This window comes from Ceratotherium simum, chromosome 5, assembly GCF_057802395.1.
Source record: "Ceratotherium simum simum isolate JZ-2026a chromosome 5, ASM5780239v1, whole genome shotgun sequence".
NCBI classification, from domain to species: domain Eukaryota; kingdom Metazoa; phylum Chordata; class Mammalia; order Perissodactyla; family Rhinocerotidae; genus Ceratotherium; species Ceratotherium simum.
This window is the reverse complement of record NC_141904.1, coordinates 47,537,413-47,558,079: the sequence shown is the minus strand read 5'-3', so window position 1 is coordinate 47,558,079 and position 20,667 is coordinate 47,537,413. Positions and strand designations below refer to the sequence as shown.

The 20,667-nt window shown below is 42.9% G+C and overlaps 1 protein-coding gene across 1 annotated transcript in view; it reads right to left on the bottom strand.

The window, feature by feature from the left end:
* The window catches only part of LIMD1 (LIM domain containing 1), a 75,437-nt gene that overhangs the window by 11,071 nt on the left and 43,699 nt on the right, over positions 1 to 20,667 (bottom strand). Inside the window, exons 3-4 of the mRNA XM_004419599.3 lie at positions 2,866 to 2,933; positions 262 to 324 (exon numbers count right to left, since the gene is read on the bottom strand). Of these exons, the coding sequence (XP_004419656.1) occupies positions 262 to 324; positions 2,866 to 2,933 (131 nt within the window). The remainder of the gene's footprint in view (positions 1 to 261; positions 325 to 2,865; positions 2,934 to 20,667) is intronic.

The window sequence follows — 20,667 nt, the reverse complement described above, 5'->3', positions numbered from 1 at the left end:
GTGTGATCCAGACGGCCCAGAAGAGAGAGCCTCATCAGAAACACGACCTCATGTGAACCGGATGGTTAAGGATGTTAACACCAATAAAAGCCACCAATGTGGGTTCTACTAAAGCACACAAGCTGCACTGCACAGGGTCTTCTTTTAATAAAGCCAGCTGTAAGCAAAAATCGAGGGAGGAAACACTGCTCTCAGTTATGAATTTCTTTTTCCTCTGAATGCCTTCCCACGCTAGTATCTCGGTCGGCTGACCCCACTCACCATGTCCATGATCAGATGCCCACAAAGAAAACACCTGTCAGCAGACTGCTGGAATCCAGAGTACTGCAGAGGAGAGAGAAGAACAAGTTAGCCCAGGCAGGCAGACGGATCCAGCCGCCTCCCCGCCAGTCCAGAGGAGAACAAGGGATTTCCAAGAAAGATGTGTTACTCGGTACAGGAGTCTGTCATTTCCCTGAGGACAACGCCGTTGTGATGAATCACGGAATATCTTCTGTATTACAAACACTAGCACCACTCGCCCTTACAACAGCTGTGTCCGGCACCCATGACATGCCAGGCTCTGTGTAAGAGGCTGGGCATGGAGAGGCTTTCATCTCGAACCCAGTGGTTCTCAAAGAGAAGTTTCCTGGCATCACCTGGGAACTTGTTAGAAATGCAAATTCTTGGGCTCCACCCCAGACCTACTGAATTGAAAATTCAGGGGGTGGGACCTTGCAACTGTGTTTTCACAAGCCCATCAGGGGAATGTGATGCAGGCCCAAGTTTGAGACCACTGCTCTAATCCTTAAAACAATTCTGCAAGGTATATATTATATTGAGAAGTGGAAGCAAAGGAAAGCTCAGAGAGTTTAAGTGAACGTCTCAAGGTCACACAGCCTACAAGAGGTAAGGATAGCATTCAAACTCAAGTCTGATTCTGGTTAAAAAGCCAATGACTTTTATAGTTAGCTTCAAAGAAATTCAATAAATATTATCTGCCTTACCTTACCAAAACACACACACAGCTGGAGTCTTGAAAGAAACGAAGAACTCACTTCAGAAAACATACTAGATACTATGCACTGGAAGGTACTAGAAGCTTAGATATTGCAACATTTAATGGGGGAAAATGTAACGGAAAGGAAGGAAGAAAGAAGGAAAAAGGGAAACTTTCTGCCACTCTACACCATGTAACGTACTGGAGGTTTCTGCTGCCTGGCACCTCCTCCCCATTCTAGGAGTAAGACACCCCACATCCCACCTTGTGGTCCCCATGATTCCTGGGGCTGACCCCACGCTGGGTTCCAAGGCGGGGCACTGACTCAGACCTGGCCAATCGGAGCCTCGCATTCCTCCAGCGCCAATGATTTTGCCCAGGGATGGACGTGTGACCCACAAGAGCCAGTGAGCCCACGGGTGCAGGACAGGCACCTGGCCCTTCAGATTCAAAGCAGAGAATGCAAACTCTGGAGTGCTGCTGCCACGTGGCCATCACAGAGGCCTGAGATGAGCCAACAGGGTGAGAGGCAGGGCCAAAGACTGAAGGGAAATGACTCCCGGGCACAAAGCTGGAGTGCGTTTCCTTCTTGCTAAGCCAGTTTGGGTTTGCTTGTGTGTTATTGGCAAACACGAGTCATGATGAATCAACCCTCACACTCACAAGGAAGCAGGGCCCGAGCCACCTCCGGGTCTCACGTTCCTCACCCCTGAAACGCAGGGTCAGTTCAACTACCACGTACCGAGCACCACCCCATGCTTGGCCTTGTGTTAGGACCTGAAGATGTAAAGGTGAAGAAGCGCGTTCTTCCCTCCCTAGGAGCTTACGGTCAAGTCGGAGAGAAAGACTTGTAAAGGGATGCAATGCAGTGCGCTGACTGCTCTGCCAGGGCAAGACCCGGCCAGGCGGCAGTGCAGATGAGGGGCGCTGCACTGTAGGGGTACAGGGTCAAGGAAGACAGCCGAAGCTATCAGGGCAAAGAAAGGGTGAAGACATTCCAAGCAGGGGAGACGGCACAAGCAGAGGCATGAAGGTATGAGGCTCTGGAGCGTGCAGAGAACAGCAAGCAGCAGAGTGAGCGAGACAGGAGGCCGGCAGCTCCAGATCGCAGAGCTTCTGCACATGCTTTGAACCCTGGAGACAGGGGGCCTGGGCGGGCTGGGTTGCCACCTGTGCAGGCAGTGTGGAGGAGGCCCTTAGGGTAGCCTGGCTGAGCCACGCTGACCTGTGAGCTAAGCAGGCCCAGGGAAGGACAGGGTGGCACAGGGCTCAATGCTTGGCCGCATTCTGGGAGAGATGAGGAGGAGGAGGGGCCAAGGAAGACCCTGGGAGACTGTGCTGAGAGACAGGAGCCAGGCAAGGTGATGATTCTGCTTCAGACAAATGGAGTGTGAGGGGCTAGGGGACAGCCCAGGGGACTGTCCAGTGGGCAGAGAGATGTCAGCAGCTGGCCTCAGAGGTGCTCACGGGGCTGGAGCTCAGATCTGGGAGTCACTGGCACATGGATGGACTTTCGATGCGTGGGAGAGGCTGGATTTCCATGGAGAGCAGGCAGGATGAGAAGAGGGCCCGGTCCCAGTGCAGAGGTTTAAGAGACGGGTGGAGCAGGCAGGAATGTGCAAAGCGACAAGAGGACAGGCCAAGTGACCCTCAAATCCCTTCAAAGCACAGAGCTCTGCAGTTTGTCATTTGTCTTGGGAACATGGGCCACCCCAGCCATCTACAGAAGGGAAGTCAGGACCCCTTTCTCCAGCAGTGCAGCTTCCCAGCAGCGCTGGGCATCATGGGGAGAAATCGCCCTCTTCTGCTTGGCCCGGCCCCTCCGCATGCTCCCTGCTGACTCTGATCAGGATGGGGGGGAGGGGAAGCTTGGGTGACAAACTCACCAGGAAGTCTTCCTCACAGAACACTTTGCCGTTGACAAAATAAAAGGCTTTTCCTCTCAGCTTCCGGCCTAAGGAAGAAACACAAGGACAGGGTAAAAAGAAAATGTTAATATTCAGGGAAAAGAGAGAGAAAAGGCAAAATCTTTTTAAGCAGAAATAAACATGCAAAAAATGCCAGCTGTCGATAATAGTTTCTGGTTACTGAAGCTGCTGTGGCCCTTGGCAATGGGTGGGCAGAGGCCAAAAGAAAGGGTCCTCGGTGGGTGCTCCTTGGCGGGAAGACCCAGGGCTGACTTGGGAATCATCCTGCGCCCACTTCTCACACCTCCTCTCTGCTGAGAAAGAAGCCAGCAAGACACGTGGTGACAGGACAGCAGAGGCACACACACATGGGGGTACTGGGCAACAGTCTCTAATGAAGCTGCTGTTTCCCACAGGCGTTAAGACCGTCACATTTGACACGTTCTCCGTGGGACGCTGGTGACAACCTATCAAGAAAGTCCTACAAATTGGTCAACTCTTATTTTCCTTATTTTCATCTGAACTACAGAAAACACATATTGTCGAAAAGATAATGATTTCTCCTGTTTTCTCTTGCTCTAAATGGGGTGGGCAGGAGTGGGAAAAATTCAAAGCACCCGACTCATTAGATGTAACTTTAGTTTCCATGGAGCTAGGACACTGACAAGAATAACATACTTTTTCAATTCCTTTGATCTCTTACAAAAACACACAATGGGGCCATGTGTTCAAAGCAAGCAGGAGCGTCTTTATGGGAGACCCTGGAGACTCAGCGCATTCCCAGACCTGGGAGCATTTCCAGAGCCAGGCACAAAACATACCCAACAGACTTCGCGGGAGTTTCAAAAACTGAACTAATTCTAAACACTAGTGGAATCTAGCCCCTTGGGGCTAGGGTCCACATGAAACCAAAATCACCAATGTCAGAAACATTAACCGTGCGCAAAACACAGAGAAATCCCCTCGACAAACACTGCATGCCCTCGGCTTGTGACTCCAGAGCAGGCAAAGAGCACAAGGCGACGGAGAAGAGACTGTCAGTGCAGACTTCTTGGGGCTCAGGGAGGAATCTGAAAGCGTCAATGCAGAGGAAAAGCCACAAGCAGGGAAATACATTTAACTACAAAAGCAAAAACCTCCAGACGGACTAAAGGCTTCAGTGTGAAAAACAAAAGCTATTATGAGAAAATACACACAACTGTCTGACTTTTATACTGTATAAGTCATGATTTTACCTTTTAAAAAATTTTTTTCCTGTAACTCACTTATTTCCTTTCATAACCCACAATGGAAATTGTAGTGTGACTAGTTTTTGAAGTGGTCTAAAATAATTAAGTAGAAATAATTAAAATTTTTAAGTAAATAAATACAAAAAATTAAAATAAAAAAAGAAATGAAAGGCAAGCCAGGAATCAGAAGATGGCTACAACATATAAAACAAGGTACTAGTGTCTAAAACATATAAAGAACACCAATAATCATAAGAAAAAGATAAGTAACCCAATGGGAAAAATGAGCCAAGGATAGGAAGGGAAGGGGCAGAGAAGAGAAAACCCGTTAAACTTTAGGCAATAACCATTTAAAAAGATGTTCAATCCCACCAGCAATCAGGATCTGCAAATTAAAACCACAATGAGATGCTACCTCACTCCCAGATGGGCAAAAATCCGGAAGCCTGATACCACCATCCGCATCCCAGTGCAGGTGTGGGACGAGAGGAAGGCTTTCACACTGCTGGGGGGCTGTCGACAGGCATGAGCACTTTGGGAAGAATTTGCCAAGAGCTCGTAAAGCTGAAAATCCACATTACTCACAACATGCCCCTCGAGAAGATCTCCCAACATGCAGGGGGAGATGCACACACAGATGCTCACTGCAGCACTGAAATGAAAACCCAGAAACCTAGAAGCATCTTCAGTCTTCACCAATAGAGAAAAATTGATCAATACACTGAAGAAGAATGTGGAGTTACATTTAATGGATGCGATACTATACAGCAATCAAAATGAATGAACTAGATCTGTGCAATCATTATGAACTGAACTGAACACACTCGTGCAAATAAGGAAAATTGCTCAATGATGCAGTAATATGAGAGGTAGTACATATGTAAGTTAAAGCAAGCACACATACACACACAAACTAGTACTATATACTGTTGATTGATACTGTATATGTGGTCACAGTATAAAAGCTGGGACTGGAAGGATCCAGACACTCAATTCATAATAGCAGCTGCCCTGGGAAGGGGGAAATGAAATGCAAAGGGGAACCAAGATGATACCAATTTACCTGTAATATTCTACTTTCTTTATTAAAAATAAGCCAAAATTGGGCCAGCCCTGTGGCTTAGTGGTTAAGTGCTCGCGCTCCGCTACTGGCAGCCCAGGTTCGGATCCCGGGCGCACACCGACGCACCGCTTCTCCGGCCATGCTGAGGCCGCATCCCACATACAGCAACTAGAAGGATGTGCAACTATGACATAAAACTATCTACTGGGGCTTTGGGGAAAAAAGGAGGAGGATTGGCAATAGATGTTAGCTCAGGGCCGGTCTTCCTCAGCAAAAAGAGGAGGATTAGCATGGATGTTAGCTCAGGGCTGATCTTCCTCACCAAAAAAAAAAAAAAAAAAGCCAAAATGACAATATATAAATGTTTGTGCATTCTGGGTGGTAGGTAAATAAGGGTTATTTCCTCTAGTACTTTCTTGTAGTTTTTAAACTTCACACACACAAACACACACACAACTTCTTTAAGGAAAATACTACAAATCAAAAGGCAAATGTCAAACTAGTAAAACCATCTGCGCTACGTGACAAAAAAGAACTTAACTCCAATATGCAAAAAACTAACAGTCCAATATAAAAAAAATGGGCAAAGAATGGAAAAAGACGAATAACAAAACTAGTAGGAATGATGAACGAATATAAGAGAAAATCTTTAACTTTTCTCACGATTTTTTTAAGTTGCAAATTAAAATAACGTACCATGCTTTATCTATTCAACTGGCAAAGGTTTAAAACAACAGCAGTGTTAGCAATGACACTGACAGACAGACACTCTCCACTCTGTGGGGATAGGAGAAATGGTAACAAGCTTTTAAGAGAAAACTTGATATCAAATATCAACAGAATTTAGAAAGTTCAGATTATTTTGACCCAAAAATTCTACTGCAGAAATTTATTCTAGGGAAATAATCAGAGTCAGACTGTCTGAAGGATCTTCATCTCAGCATCATTTATAATACCTTATGAAAAATGAGCATCAATCAAATGTCTAATTCCTATCAAATAAGCTATGGCATATGTACTATTATGCAGTCATAAAAAAGACTGAGCAAATTGGTGATTTTTAATTAGTTTTTTCCGTAATGACTAAATTATTTTTATAGCCTGAAACAAACTTTAATCGAGTGAGGGAGTGTGAAAAGGGCAGTGGGCATATGCTAGAAAGCGACAAGTCTAGCTCTCTAAACCTTCTCTCCTGTCCTTCCCTCAAAGTTAGTTACCCTCTCTTCTAGAAGGTTCCCATTCTAGAACCTTCACAAGCATTTCCTGACTCTGCTAAGCTAGGGTAACAAGAATGAGTGCCTGTAGCTATGTGATTTCAGGGTTCACTGACAGAACCCCCTGGCAGCCATGGAAGTTAATTTTAATTACTTTACTTATAACTTTCCCCTCTATAAAAAGAGTCCAGAGGACTCAAAGTTTTAGAAAGGAGAATGAGAAGTAACTAGAGTATCCTTTCCACCTGCTGTCCCCATCAGGCACCTGGCTGAGAGCTGATCTGCTGCCTCTAGTTCCTCCCCAGCAGCCAAGGTGACAAGGACACAAACAGCCCACTCTAAGAGAAGCTGCCTAGCCACGAAGGAAAACAATCCCCACATTCTCTGACACAAGTGAAGCCCAGGTCCAGACCCGTCTGTGGGGCTCCCTTGTTTTGCCGCTCCCTTCTGGGATTTCCCACAGGGATGAACCCAGTTCTGATGAGAGGAACGGAGGCGAGGCTGCAGCTGCAGATGAAGCCACTAGAAGGAGCAAGGAGGCGGCCTGGACTCGGCACAGGACTTCCTCGAGAGAGAAGCTTCTGACCCCATGTGTGGAGAATGCCCAGTTCTAGTTCCTGGAATGGGGTCCATGAAGTTCTAAGGAATCTGAGCAGGAATTAATTTTTTGTTCTAATAGAGGGCAGATCACTTGTGTTCCAAAAATCATAGAGGAAGATCATCAACCATGCCAAAGCATTGAACCCTTTAGTATTGTAAGAAACACAAATTAAAGAGTTTTTTCACTTAAGATATCAACAAAGGTTTTTGTGTGTGTGCGCGTGAATGAGGAAGATTGGCCATGAGCTAATATCCGTTGCCAATTTTCTTCCTTTTGCTGAGGAAGATTCACCCTGAGCTAATGTCCGTGCCCATCTTCTATTTTGTATGTGGGACACCACCAGGGCACGGTTTGATGAGCGGTGCATAAGTCTGCACCTGGGATCCGAACCTGCGAACCTGGGCCGTCAAAAGCGGAGAGCACGAACTTAACCACTACGCCACTGGGCTGGCCCCAACAGAGATTTTTTTAGATGATCACATTCATTTGTGATTGTTGTCATTGCATAATTCTGTAAGTTACTGACAAGAGTGCAAAATGATAAACTTTTCCCGGAGAGGAAAATTTAAAATGTTTATCTCTGATTCAGTGGGGTTGTCTGGCACTTAGCTTAGGGAAAGAATCAGAAATAGGAAGAAATGTTTACTTAGATCCAAAGTGGCAGCCTTAAAGAAATGATCAAATAAAACAGACTACATCTAAATGATGAAATATTATGTAGCCATTTAAAATGCCATTCAAGTGTTTTAGTGATATTGGAAAATGCTTATACTATCGAAGGATATTCAGAATACATTAGTAAGTGAAAAAAATCAAGCTAGACAACTCTATAGTACAATTCCATTTCAGTAACCTGTACACATACACACACACACACACTCCCCCCATTGATATGAAAAAAAACCTGGAAGATTGCACACTAAAACTAATAGCGGTAGCACTGGTAGATACTATTACAGGGAAATTTCACTTTCTATTTTATAAATTTCTTTTAACTTATCTAGTAGTATATAGCACTGACAGGTTGTATTAAATGAAAGTTTCACTTCTTTATATATTTCAATATTTAAAAAATTTTTTCTAGTACAAGGTACACTGGTAGGTGGTATTAGAGAGAAATTTCACCTTTTACTTCACACATTTCTATATCAAATTTTTCTAGAATTATATATTTATAATCTGAAAAACAATACTTTCTTTTTAATTTTTAAAAGAAAACTCTGATAACGTGAAAAGTAAAGTAAGATCTAAAAATTGTTTATCTCAACATGTATACATAAAGAAGAAATTCAAAGAAAAGACACTGGAAAGGAAATCTGCCCAAGAGTGACAGTGCCCCTGAGCGGACAGACACGGTATCTGCATGATGGCGGGGGAAGGGGGAGGGCATTGTTGGCTAGGTGTTTGCTTCTTTAAACTTGCCTACACTTCCCCAAACTTTTAATAATGAGTAGGTGTTACTTTGATCATCATTTTAAAAATTGCCCAGCTGGCCAGACAAATCCTCTTGCTGCCAAGAGCCCCCAGAGCTGAGGAGCCCCATGTCCAGACCCCAGACCCCAGAGGCCAGGGGAGGGGCTCAGAGGCTACACCTGCATTTGCTTTATTCCAAAAGAAAAATTGAGGACTCTCCCACAGCTCTGAGAAGATGAGGCCTTAATCTGCTCTCAAGGACTCAAACTCCAGTTTTCACTGAAGTTTTGAAAGACCACCTGAGTTTTGAAACTAGGTCCCACATCCAAATTTATTACTTTGTGTTTTGTCAGAGAGAGAAAAACACTAACATCTGTTGATTGCCTTCTATGTTTCAAGTACTATATTTAGAACTTTCATGTATTAAAAAAGTTTTAAGGATGTTCAAAAACATCGCCACCCATGTTATTGCAACGCTCACTCCCGTTCCTGTCCCTGCACTGCCACATGCCTTTTACAGAGAGGCCCACAAATCACTCTTGTCACCTACTCCAGGTTTCAGTGAGCGTGGAAAGGGTTACCAAAGAAATAGGCAGAAATAAAACCCATCGCATGTCAATATCATGGAGCAGTGCAAGGATGCAGGAATTGATTGCTCCTGGGAATCTCTAGGAATGACACCCCAGGATGGCTCCCAACTCTCTGGGTTTCCTTCTTTCTTCATAAAAACACAATACTTATGGGTTAAATGTTATCATCTCCATTTCATAAATTTCGAGGCTCAGAGAGGCTCGCCCAGGGAGGAAGTGGGCAGGTTGGGAACCCAGGTTTGTCTGACTCCGAAGTGCAGCCTGTTCCACTGTGCCATGAGCCCGCTCGCACTAGTGAATGCTTGTGGAATCCAGTTTCTTTCTTCCTACCAGGGAACTAAGAAGGGAATTTTCATTTCTTAAAGTGCTTTCTATGCACCGGGCACTTTACCTACATTGTATCTCTGTAATTGTCTAGACAATTCTGTAAAAATCCCTTGTGATGGCACGCATGTGGATATAACCCGATTGGTAACTCCCATCTGCACCACAAGCACTTTGAGAGGAAGGTGAGGCCAGGCAGAAACAGCAAGCAACCTCGTCTTGAGAAGCAGGAAGGCAGAGAGAAGGCATTCTCCAGACTGAATCACTCCAGAGCTGGCAAATGATCAGACACTAACTAACCTGGAAATTCCTGGAATCACTGCCGCTGTCCTGCAAGTTGCAATCAGGTGCAGGACCCAGAACTGATCTCATTGACATATAAGCTAGAGTAGCCAACCACCACTAGGTGGCGCCAAACCACAGCCAGGACCAGGATAGGTTGGAACAGCAACACAATCCACTGAGAACTCCAGGCTGGCTAGTGGAGGAGGTTGGCTCGGGTCATTTCACTAATCCTGCAATAATGTGACCTCGCATTTTAGGCAGTTTAACTCCACTTATCGCATTATGCAGTTTCAGTGAGTCTTCATTTTGCAGATGGAGAAACAAAAGCTAAAAAGGTCAGGCAAAGTTGCCTACATGGCCAAAACTAATTAGTAGAAGAGCTGGGAGTTGAAGCCAGGTCTCTCTGGTGCAAAGTCAACACTCTTCCTACCACACTATACCATCTCTTTGTCCCAAAAGGAATCTCTCTCAGACTGGGGGGAAGAAGGTGGATTTCTTGGCCTTCCTAGTCAAACCTCTTCCCCACACTACTCCTAGTTGAGGGGGGACAAGTTTCACTGTCCTCACTCACTTCCAACAGTGGCACATAGCTGGAGGCGTGACACCAAGGAGCCAGCTGTGCTGTGCCAGAGCTCACACAGAAGACAAAATAGAATGGTCGAGGGCAAACACCAAAATATAAGGCCAGTGGTTCTCAAACTTCAGCATGCTTCCGAACCACCTGGTGAGTTTGTTAAAACACAGATTGCTGGGCCCCATCCTCGGAGATTCTGATTTAGTACATCTGGGAGGAGCCTGAGAATCTGCCTTTCTAATGAGTTTCCAGTTGATACTGACAATGCTGGTCCAGGACACTTTGAGAACCACCGGGTTAGGCTATGCTTCGGGCTTGTCTCTGAACCAGCATTTCCACCTAATGAGATTCATCTTGGTCAAAAAAAAAAAGCTAAGACCTACACCATCCCCAAACAATCAGCATCAAACAGAAAGCTGCTGAGGGGAAAGCATGTCAGTGTTACATCTTTACAATTCTAGTTTCAGAATTCTATTGCTTCCGGCAGAGGAATTCCCTGCACCAGGAAACAGCTAGTGATATGCACACTAAAAATATACCCAATAGTTTTTCCAGAGCTTTAGAATATAGTAGTCAAAGTTGCTCTTTTTTTTTTTTTGTGAGGAAGATCAGCCCTGAGCTAACATCCATGCTAATCCTCCTCTTTTTGCTGAGGAAGACCGGCTCTGAGCTAACATCTATTGCCAATCCTCCTCCTTTTTTTTTCCCCAAAGCCCCAGTAGATAGTTGTATGTCATAGCTGCACATCCTTCTAGTTGCTGTATGTGGGACGCGGCCTCAGCATGGCCGGAGAAGCGGTGCGTCGGTACACGCCCGGGATCCGAACCGGGCCGAACTACTGGGCCGCCAGTAGCGGAGTGCGCGCGCTCAACTGCTAAGCCACGGGGCCGGCCCTCAAAGTTGCTCTTTATTTTCCGATCACAACAACAGTTTATAAAATATTGATTAATAAACGTACAGACTCATCAAAAATCCACTCCAAAAAGCCACTTCCCATAGATGCAGTGAATGAATATTTTATATTTGCCTTTGGGGCACCTTCAGTTGAAAAGAGAAAAACACAGCTGAAGCCAGTGCAGCCGGATGAAGGAAACAGCAGTGGAAGATGTCACAAAGAGAGGTCAGCCACTGAATCTGACAAATAACACTCAACTGGCAAATCTCACCATTCTCCCTGCCCTCTAGAAAGAGAAACAACTTATCTATTCTGGAAAAGTAAATGGCCCTTAGCTGTAAGACGTTACCACAAATTTCAGTTTCCGAAATACCTCCCTAAAAAGTAAAAATGCAAGGTTTTCCCAACAACAAGAAGAGTTCCTGAGAAAAGTAAGAACGAGCAATCGTTTAGATTGTGTTTTTATTGTACTATCCCAATTGGTAACTTCCACCTGAGCTGTCCACAGTGCCTACCGGCTATACATGTGGCTATTCATAAGCAAATCTGAATTAAAATAAGATAACATTAAAAACTCAGTTCAAGTACTTGAACAAGTCCATTTCAAGTCCCTGATGACCGCTTGTGACTAGGGCAGCTATGGAACATTTGCATCATTGCACAAAGTTCTACCTCATCTACTCCTTCAAACAGCTTTTTCCAGAATAGGTTAACTCTTAAAAGGTATTGCTAATAACAAAGCAACAGGAAGAAACCAACCACATTGGTTCAGCTCAAAGGAAAAGATCAACCTGGACTCCACAGGCTCATCCAGCCTCAGGAGGCTGAGGAACAAGGCAGAAGGGGAGAGAGGAAAATGCTCCTTGGCTTTGCCGCTTCTCAGAACTGAGAGGTTGGCCCGTCACCCAACTCCCTGGGTTCCCGGGTGGAGGGTGTTGTGGAGCACAGCGAGGGCTCATACTAAGTATCTGGCATAAGTTACTGTTGCCAGCATTCAAGGACCTTCAGTTTCCTTAACTGAAACCTACCTGAGCCAAAAACCCCATCCACCTACACCTCCCTCTTTGTCCAGATTCTCCAGGTCACTTCTTCCTTCTCAGTTTATCAGTGGGAAAGGACCAGGTTTCTGGGGTTTTTGTTCTTAATTTCCATCTGTCAGACTTATTTTCTTATAAAATACAATAATGTGGAAAAATGAAACATAAAATCCAAGCCCCAATTTACTCTGTCAAATTGTTACAAAAGTTTCTAAATGTTTTCAGTGTCCGCACTTCTCTCCTTGCAAGGACCACACTGTGAGCAGCACTGCTCTACACGCCAATTCTCTTCTCACTGGCCACCCCTAAGTCTTTCTTTTCCTACAGTTTTACAAACCTATTCTCTTTTTATTTTCCATTCCCACTACTCCAGACTATGATCATCTGGATCAGAAAAGAGGATGCCACAGAGGAAAAAAAAATCGTAGAGATCTGCAGGGCATCTCTTCTGAGTATTCAGCAGAGCATGGATCAGCACATGTGTGTGAAGAAACTACCCATGGCCCGGGGTAAAGAACATTCGAAAGGATGAGAGAAAACAGTGCCTGGTGTTCACAAGGGCCAGAGACAGTGCCTATTCCCACCAGCCGGACTGGAAAAACTCATGGTCCACGGGGCACTGAGTGAAACACTCAGGAAGGCTGTGCCCTAGGAGTGCAGAGTAATTGTCCTCTACTGGGCTCTGCACCAAACAGACCCAACAAATCATAAAAGCCAGACTAGAAAGGAACATTGTTTCCAAATAACTTATCTGCATTCCAGAACAAAGGTCAAGAGGATTTTAAAGGAATACAAAAACATCCAGGACTCAACAAGGTAAAATTCTCCATGTGTGGCATCCAATCAAAGATTACCAGGCATGCAAAGAGGCAGGAAAACACAACCCATAACAGAGAGAATAGTCAATCTATGGAAATCAACCCAGACCTGACACAGAATCAGCAGAGGACAGTACAGGTTATTGTTACTGTATTCCATATGTCCAAAAAGCTAAACAGCGACATGGAAGATACGTAAAAAGACCTAAATTGAACTGCTATAGATGAAAACTAAAATATTTGAGATGAAAAATACATTGGATAGGATTAGATTACACGTTGCAGGAGAAAAGATTGGTGAACTCAAAGGCAGAGCAATAGAAACTGTCCAAAATGAAACAGAGAGGAAAAGAATTTAAAAAATGAAAAAAGCGTAAGTGAGCTGTGGGACAATTTCAAGATGGCTAATAAAGGGGTAACTAGAGGCTCTGAAGGAGAGAGGGTATGAGAGAAAAATTTGTTTTTTTTTATTTTTTTTTATTTTTTTTATTTTTTTTTAGCTTATTTGTTTATTGCAGTAACATTGGTTTATAACATTGCAAAAATTTCAGGTGTACATCATTGTACTTCTATTTCTGCATGGACTACATCATGTTCACCACCAAAATACCAACTACAACCCATCACCACACACATGCACCGAATCATCCCTTTCACCCTCCTCCCTCCCCCCTCCCCCCCTGGTAACCACCAATCCAATCTCTGTCCCTATGTGTTTGTTTATTGTTGTTATTATCTACTACTTAATGAAGGAAATCATACGGTATTTGACCTTCTCCCTCTGACTTATTTCACTTTGCATTATACCCTCAATGTCCATCCATGTTGTCACAAATGGCTGGATTTCGTCGTTTCTTATGGCTGAGTAGTATTCCATTGTGTATATATACCACAGCTTCTTTATCCATTCGTCCCTTGATGGGCACTTAGGTTGCTTCCAAGTCTTGGCTATTGTGAATAAGGCTGCAATGAACACAGGGGTGCATGTACCTTTGCAAATTGGTGTTTTCAAGTTCTTTGGATAAATACCCAACAGTGGAATAGCTGGATCATATGGTAGTTCTATCGTTGATTTTTTGAGGAATCGCCATACTGTTTTCCATAGTGGCTGCACCAGTTTGCACTCCCACCAGCAGTGTATGAGAGTTCCCTGCTCTCCACATCCTCTCCAACACATGTTGTTTCCTGTCTTGTTAATTATAGCCATTCTGACGGGCGTGAGGTGATATCTCATTGTAGTTTTGATTTGCATTTCCCTGATAGTGATTTTGAACATCTTTTCATGTGTCTGTTGGCCATCTGTATATCTTCTTTGGAGAAATGTCTGTTCAGGTCTTTTGCCCATTTTTTAATTGGGTTGGTAGTTTTTTTGTTGTTGAGATGCATGAGTTCTTTATATATTTTGGAGATTAAGCCCTTATCAGATGTATGGTTTGCAAATATCTTCTCCCAATTGTTAGGTTGTCTTTTCGCTTTGTTGATGGTTTCCTTTGCTGTGCAGAAGCTTTTTAGTTTGATGTAGTCCCATTTGTTTATTTTTTCTATTGTTTCTCTTGCCCGGTCAGATGTGGTGTTTGAAAAGATGTTGCTAAGACCGATGTCGAAGAGCGTACTGCCTATGTTTTCTTCTAGAACTTTCACAGTTTCAGGTCTTACATTCAAGTCTTTAATCCATTTGGAGTTAATTTTTGTGTATGGTGTAAGGTAAGGATCTACTTTCATTTTTTTGCATATGGCTATCCAGTTTTCCCAACACCATTTGTTGAAGAGACTTTCTTTTCCCCATTGTATGTTCTTGGCTCCTTTGTCAAAGATTAGCTGTCCATAGACGTGTGGGTTTATTTCTGGGCTTTCGATTCTATTCCATTGATCTGTGTGTCTGTTTTTGTGCCAGTACCATGCTGTTTTGGTTACTATAGCTTTGTAGTATATTTTGAGATCAGGGAGTGTGATACCTCCAGCTTTGTTCTTTTTTCTCAGGATTCCTTTAGCTATTCGGGGTCTTTTGTTGTTCCATATGAATTTTAGGATTCTTTGTTCTATTTCTGTGAAAAATGTTGTTGGAACTTTGATAGGGATTGCATTGAATCTATAGATGGCTTTAGGAAGTATGGATATCTTAACTATGTTAATTCTTCCAATCCAAGAGCACGGAATATCTTTCCATTTCTTTGTGTCTTCTTCAATTTCTTTCAGAAATGTTTTATAGTTTTCGGTGTACAGCTCTTTCACCTCTTTGGTTAAGTTTATTCCTAGGTATTTTATTCTTTTTGTTGCAATTGTAAATGGGATGGTATTCTGAATTTCTCTTTCTGCTACTTCGTTGTTAGTGTACAGAAATGCAACTGATTTTTGTATGTTGATTTTGTATCCTGCAACTTTACCCTAATCGTTTATTACTTCTAAAAGTTTTCTGGTGGATTCTTTAGGGTTTTCTATATATAAAATCATGTCATCTGCAAATAGTGACAGTTTCACTTCTTCCTTTCCAATTTGGATCCCTTTTATTTCTTTCTCTTGCCTGATTGCTCTGGCTAGGACTTCCAATACTATGTTAAATAGGAGTGGTGACAGTGGGCATCCTTGTCTGGTTCCTGTTCTTAGAGGGATAGCTTTCAGTTTTTCACCATTGAGGATGATATTAGCTGTGGGTTTCTCATATATGGTCTTTATTATGTTGAGGTACTTTCCTTCTATACCCATTTTATTCAGAGTTTTTATCATAAATGGATGCTGGATCTTGTCAAATGCTTTCTCTGCATCTATTGAGATGATGTGATTTTTGTTCTTCTTTTTATTAATGTGGTGTATTACGTTGATTGATTTGCGAATGTTAAACCATCCCTGCATACCTGGAATAAATCCCACTTGATCATGGTGTATAATCTTTTTAACGTACTGTTGTATGCGATTTGCTAGTATTTTGTTGAGGATTTTCGCATCGATGTTCATCAGTGATATTGGCCTGTAATTTTCTTTTTTTGTGTTGTCCTTGTCTGGTTTTGGTATCAGGGTAATGTCAGCTTCGTAGAATGAGTTAGGAGCTTCCCCCTCCTCAATTTTTGGAAGAGTTTGAGAAGGATAGGTATTAAGTCTTCTTTGAATGTTTGGTAGAATTCACCAGGGAAGCCGTCTGGTCCTGGACTTTTATTTTTGGGGAGGTTTTTGATTACTGTTTCGATCTCCTTACTGGTGATTGGTCTATTCAAATTCTCCACTTCTTCTTGATCCAGTTTTGGAAGGTTGTATGATTCTAAGAATTTATCCATTTCTTCCAGATTGTCGAATTGGTTGGCATATAGTTTTTCATAGTATTCTCTTATAATCTTTTGTATTTCTGAGGTGTCTGTTGTAACCTCTCCTCTTTCATTTCTGATTTTACTTATTTGTGCCTTCTCTTTTTTTCTTGGTGAGTCTAGCTAAAGGTTTGTCTATTTTGTTGATCTTTTCAAAGAACCAGCTCTTGGTTTTATTAATTTTTTCTATTGTTTTTTTGGTCTCTAGTTCATTTATTTCTGCTCTGATTTTTATTATTTCCCTTCTTCTACTGATTTTGGGCTTTGTTTGTTCTTCTTTTTCCAGTTCCTTTAGGTGCATTTTTAGATTGTTTATTTGAGATTTTTCTTGTTTGTTGAGATAGGCCTGTATCGCTATAAACTTCCCTCTTAGAACCGCTTTTGCTGTATCCCATAAATTCTGGCATGTCGTATTTTCATTTTCATTTGTCTCCAGGTATTTTTTGATTTCTTCTTTGATTTCTTCGTTTGAGAGAAAAATTTGAATAAATAATGGCCAAAAACATTCCAGATTTGATGAAGACTGTAAACTCCAAGATCCAAGAAGCTCAACAAACCCCAAGCACGAGAAACATGAAAAGCACACCAAGGGACAGCATAATCAAATTTCTCAAAATCAGTGATCAAGAGAAAATCTTAAAAGCAGCCAGAGAGAAAAGACATGTTAGATACAGAGAAACAAAGATAAAGATGACATTGGACTTCTGATTGAAAACAATGGAACATCTTTAAAGAAGTGAAAGAAAAAACTATCTATCTTGAATTCTATAACCCAGCAAAAAAAATGCTTTAAAACCCAAAGTGAAATAAAGATGAATTCAGACATATAAAAGCTGAAAGAATTCATCACCAGCAGATCTACACTACAAAAAAAAAAAAAAAGTTAAGGAAGTCCTTGAAGCAGAAGGCAAATGGTACCAGATGAAAATCTGGATCTAAACAAAGGACTGAAGAGGATCAGAAATAGTAACTGCATGGACAAATAAGATTTTTCTTCTTATTAGTTAAATCTCTTTAAAAGATAATTGACTAGAGCAATGGAATAAAATTGAGAGACCAGAAAAAAACTCTCACATTTAGGGTCAATTAATTTTTGACAAATTTGCCAAAACAATCTAATGGGGAAAGAATAGTCTTTTTAACAAATGGTGCTGGGAAAACTGGATCTCCACGTGCAAAAGAATAAAGTTGAACCTACACCTCAAACCATAGAAAAACTAACTCATAATGGACCAAAGACCTCAACTTAAGAGCTAAAAGTATAAAACTCTTAGAAGAAAACATGGACATGAATCTTCATGACCTTGAGTTGGGCAATGCCTTCTTACATAAAGCACAGACAACACAGGAAACAAAAGAAAAAAATAGATAAACTAGACTATATCAAAGTTAAAAAACTTTTGTGCTGCAAATAATAAATAACATCAAGAAAGTGAAAGGACAGTCCACAGAATCAGAGAAAATATTTGCAAATCATATATCTGATAGGAGATTTATATGTGGAACATATAAAGAAATATTAAAACTCAATAATAAAAAGACAGGGCCGGCTCCGTGGCTTAGCGGTTAAGTGCGCGTGCTCTGCTGCTGGTGGCCCGAGTTCGGATCCGGGCGTGCACTGATACACCGCTTGTCCAGCCATGCTGAGGCCGAGTCCCACATACAGCAACTAGAAGGATGTGCAGCTATGACATACAACTATCTACTGGGGTTTTGGGAGAAAAATAAATACATAAAATTATTAAAAAAAAATAAAAATAAATAAATAAATAAAAAGACAAAAAACTCAATAAAAAATGGATCAAGGTTCTGAATAGACATTTCTCCAAATAAGACATACAAATAAGCCCGTGAAAAGATGCTCAACATCATTAGTTATCAAGGAAATGCACATTAAAACCACACTGAGACTCAACTTCACACCCACTAGGATGGTTAGAATAAAAAAGTCAGATAGTCACAAGTGTCGACGAGGATGTGGCGATATTGCAACCCTCATGCACTGCTGGTGGGAATGTAAAATAGTGCTGCCACTTTGCAAAACAGTTCTTCAAAAAGTTAAACACAGAACTACCAAATGACCCAGCAATTCTACTCTAGATACATACACAAGGAAATGAAAACATATGTCCACACAAAAACATACACAGGAATGTTCATAGCGGCATTATTTTTAATTGCCAAAAGGTAGAAACAAGCGTCTATCAACCGATGAATGGTAAATAAAATGTAGTATATCCATACAATGGAGTATTATTCGGCCATAAAAAAGGAATGAAGTTCTGATACGTGCTACAACATGGATGAAGCTGGAACATACTATGCTAAGTGAAAGAAGCCAGCTACAAAAGACCACATATTGTATGATTCCATTTATATGAAACAGGCAGAATAGGCAAATCTATAGGGATAGAAAGTAGATTAGTGGTTGCTTATGGCTGGGGGAAGAGGGGTGGGAGATGGAGAATGACAGCTTATGGGTTCAGGGTAACAGGTAAGTGCCACCTTTATTTACTCCAACACTTATTCAGTGTTAACTATGTGTTCAGCTTTACACTACAGGTATTAAAGAGTGGCAGGTGTAAATCAAGACCAGCTAAACACTGTCCCCATTCTCCCCAAACTGACCATCCAGGGGAAGACACAGACTCCTGCAACAGTTTCCATCTAATCATGATTTAAACCACCACAGACAGATAAATGCACAAGGGACACACGAGACCTGAATTAGAGGAGCCGCAACGAGACCACAGTGAGGACATGGCCTTGGAGAGTGATGTTCCCCTGTGTGGTGGTGAAGTGCGAGGGTGACAAGGAACAAGGGTAGGAAAGGGCAAGTGATGGTCAGCGTGGTTAGGCGACAGAGATGGAGGAGACAGTGGCAAGAGAGAAGACAAGAAAGGAGCTAAACTAGTTTAAGGAACGTGTTCTGTGCTAAGTGAAGGAACTGGACTGTGATGTTACAGCCAGAAGTGGCTGAGGTCTCTGAGCCAGGGAGTGGCCCCCTCACAGCTGTGCTCCAAGGCCAGCTGTGTTGATGGAGGTGGGCAGGGCAGTGAATAGGACCCGAGACAGTTGGGAGGGGAGAGCAGTGATCCATATAAAGAACAAAGAGGGTCTTCCCTAAATGGGGCATTCCGGGACCCCACTGGCATCCAAATGCCACCAATGGTGGCTGCTGCAGGTGTGGAGAGACACAGCTGTCACCATAGCCCTGATCGCAGGGAAGGAAGGGCCTGCACTCTCCGCCCTGGCTTGGATTTGCTGGACTCACAGGCTGGTCAGTGCCCTGGAGGTGCATCTGGTCCTTGAGCCCGGCCACAGGATCCGTGCCCAGCCTTGGTGCCCCACACCATGGTCAGGGTTCTCTTCCCCTTCCAACTTTAACTGCCAGGAAGGTTATGCCGATTTCGAGTCATCAAGTCAACAGGACCTTATGCAGCAGATGGTTATGAAGACTGGAGGAACAAGGAAGAAAGCATATGATATCCTTCTAAATGGAACAGCAGGGCATAAGAGCGAGCACCATGATGACACCTGGCAAAACCATGTCTCTGCGGGTAGAGCAGACATGTTTTGTTTTGTTTCGGTATGGGGTTATGGGTGATTTTCTTCTCCCACATGTACTTTTTTTTTTTACAGTGTGACTATACTGCCTTGGTGATGTATAAAGTACTAAAAATAATAAACTTCACTGATCATTTCTTAAGAGTAAGTGAACTCAGGTTTAGGAACTAGAGGCTTTACCTGCACTGTCCAATATGGCAGCCATTAGCCACATGTGGGTATTTAAACTTTAATTAATTAAAATAAAATAAAAGTTTTGGGGCCGGTCTGGTGGCATAGTGGTTAAGTTCGTGCACTCCGCTTCGGTGGCCCGGGGTTCACAGGTTCGGATCCTGGGTGCGGACCTACACACCACTTGTCAAGCCATGCTGTGGCAACATCCCATATAAAGTAGAGGAAGATGGGCACAGATGTTAGCCCAGGGCCAATCTTCCTCAGCAAAAAGAGGAGGATTGACAACATACGTTAGCTCAGGGCTAATCTTCCTCACCAAAATAAAATAAAATAAAAGTTTCAACTCCTCAAGTCACATTAGCCACCTTTCAAGTGCTCAAAAGTCACATGGCCATGGCCATGGCTGCCATATTGGTCTGTGAGAGTCTAGAGTTCAGGAAAGCAGCCAGAGAGCTGGAGGCCAAATGAAGGCAAAGAGGGGTGGGTGGTGCAGCCAGCTGCAGGGCCACAGATGAGTTCCCAGCTGACTGCATCAGATCCCCCAGGATACTCCTCGTGCATGCACATGCCCGGGCCTCAGCTCTAGAGATTTCAGGAATCAGGATCTGTGCAGGTGGAGCCACGGGTCTGCATTGTAATGGGCTCCTCGTGACTGTGAATGATGCACAGTAAACGGTAAGACCACAGATGCGGTGGCAAGA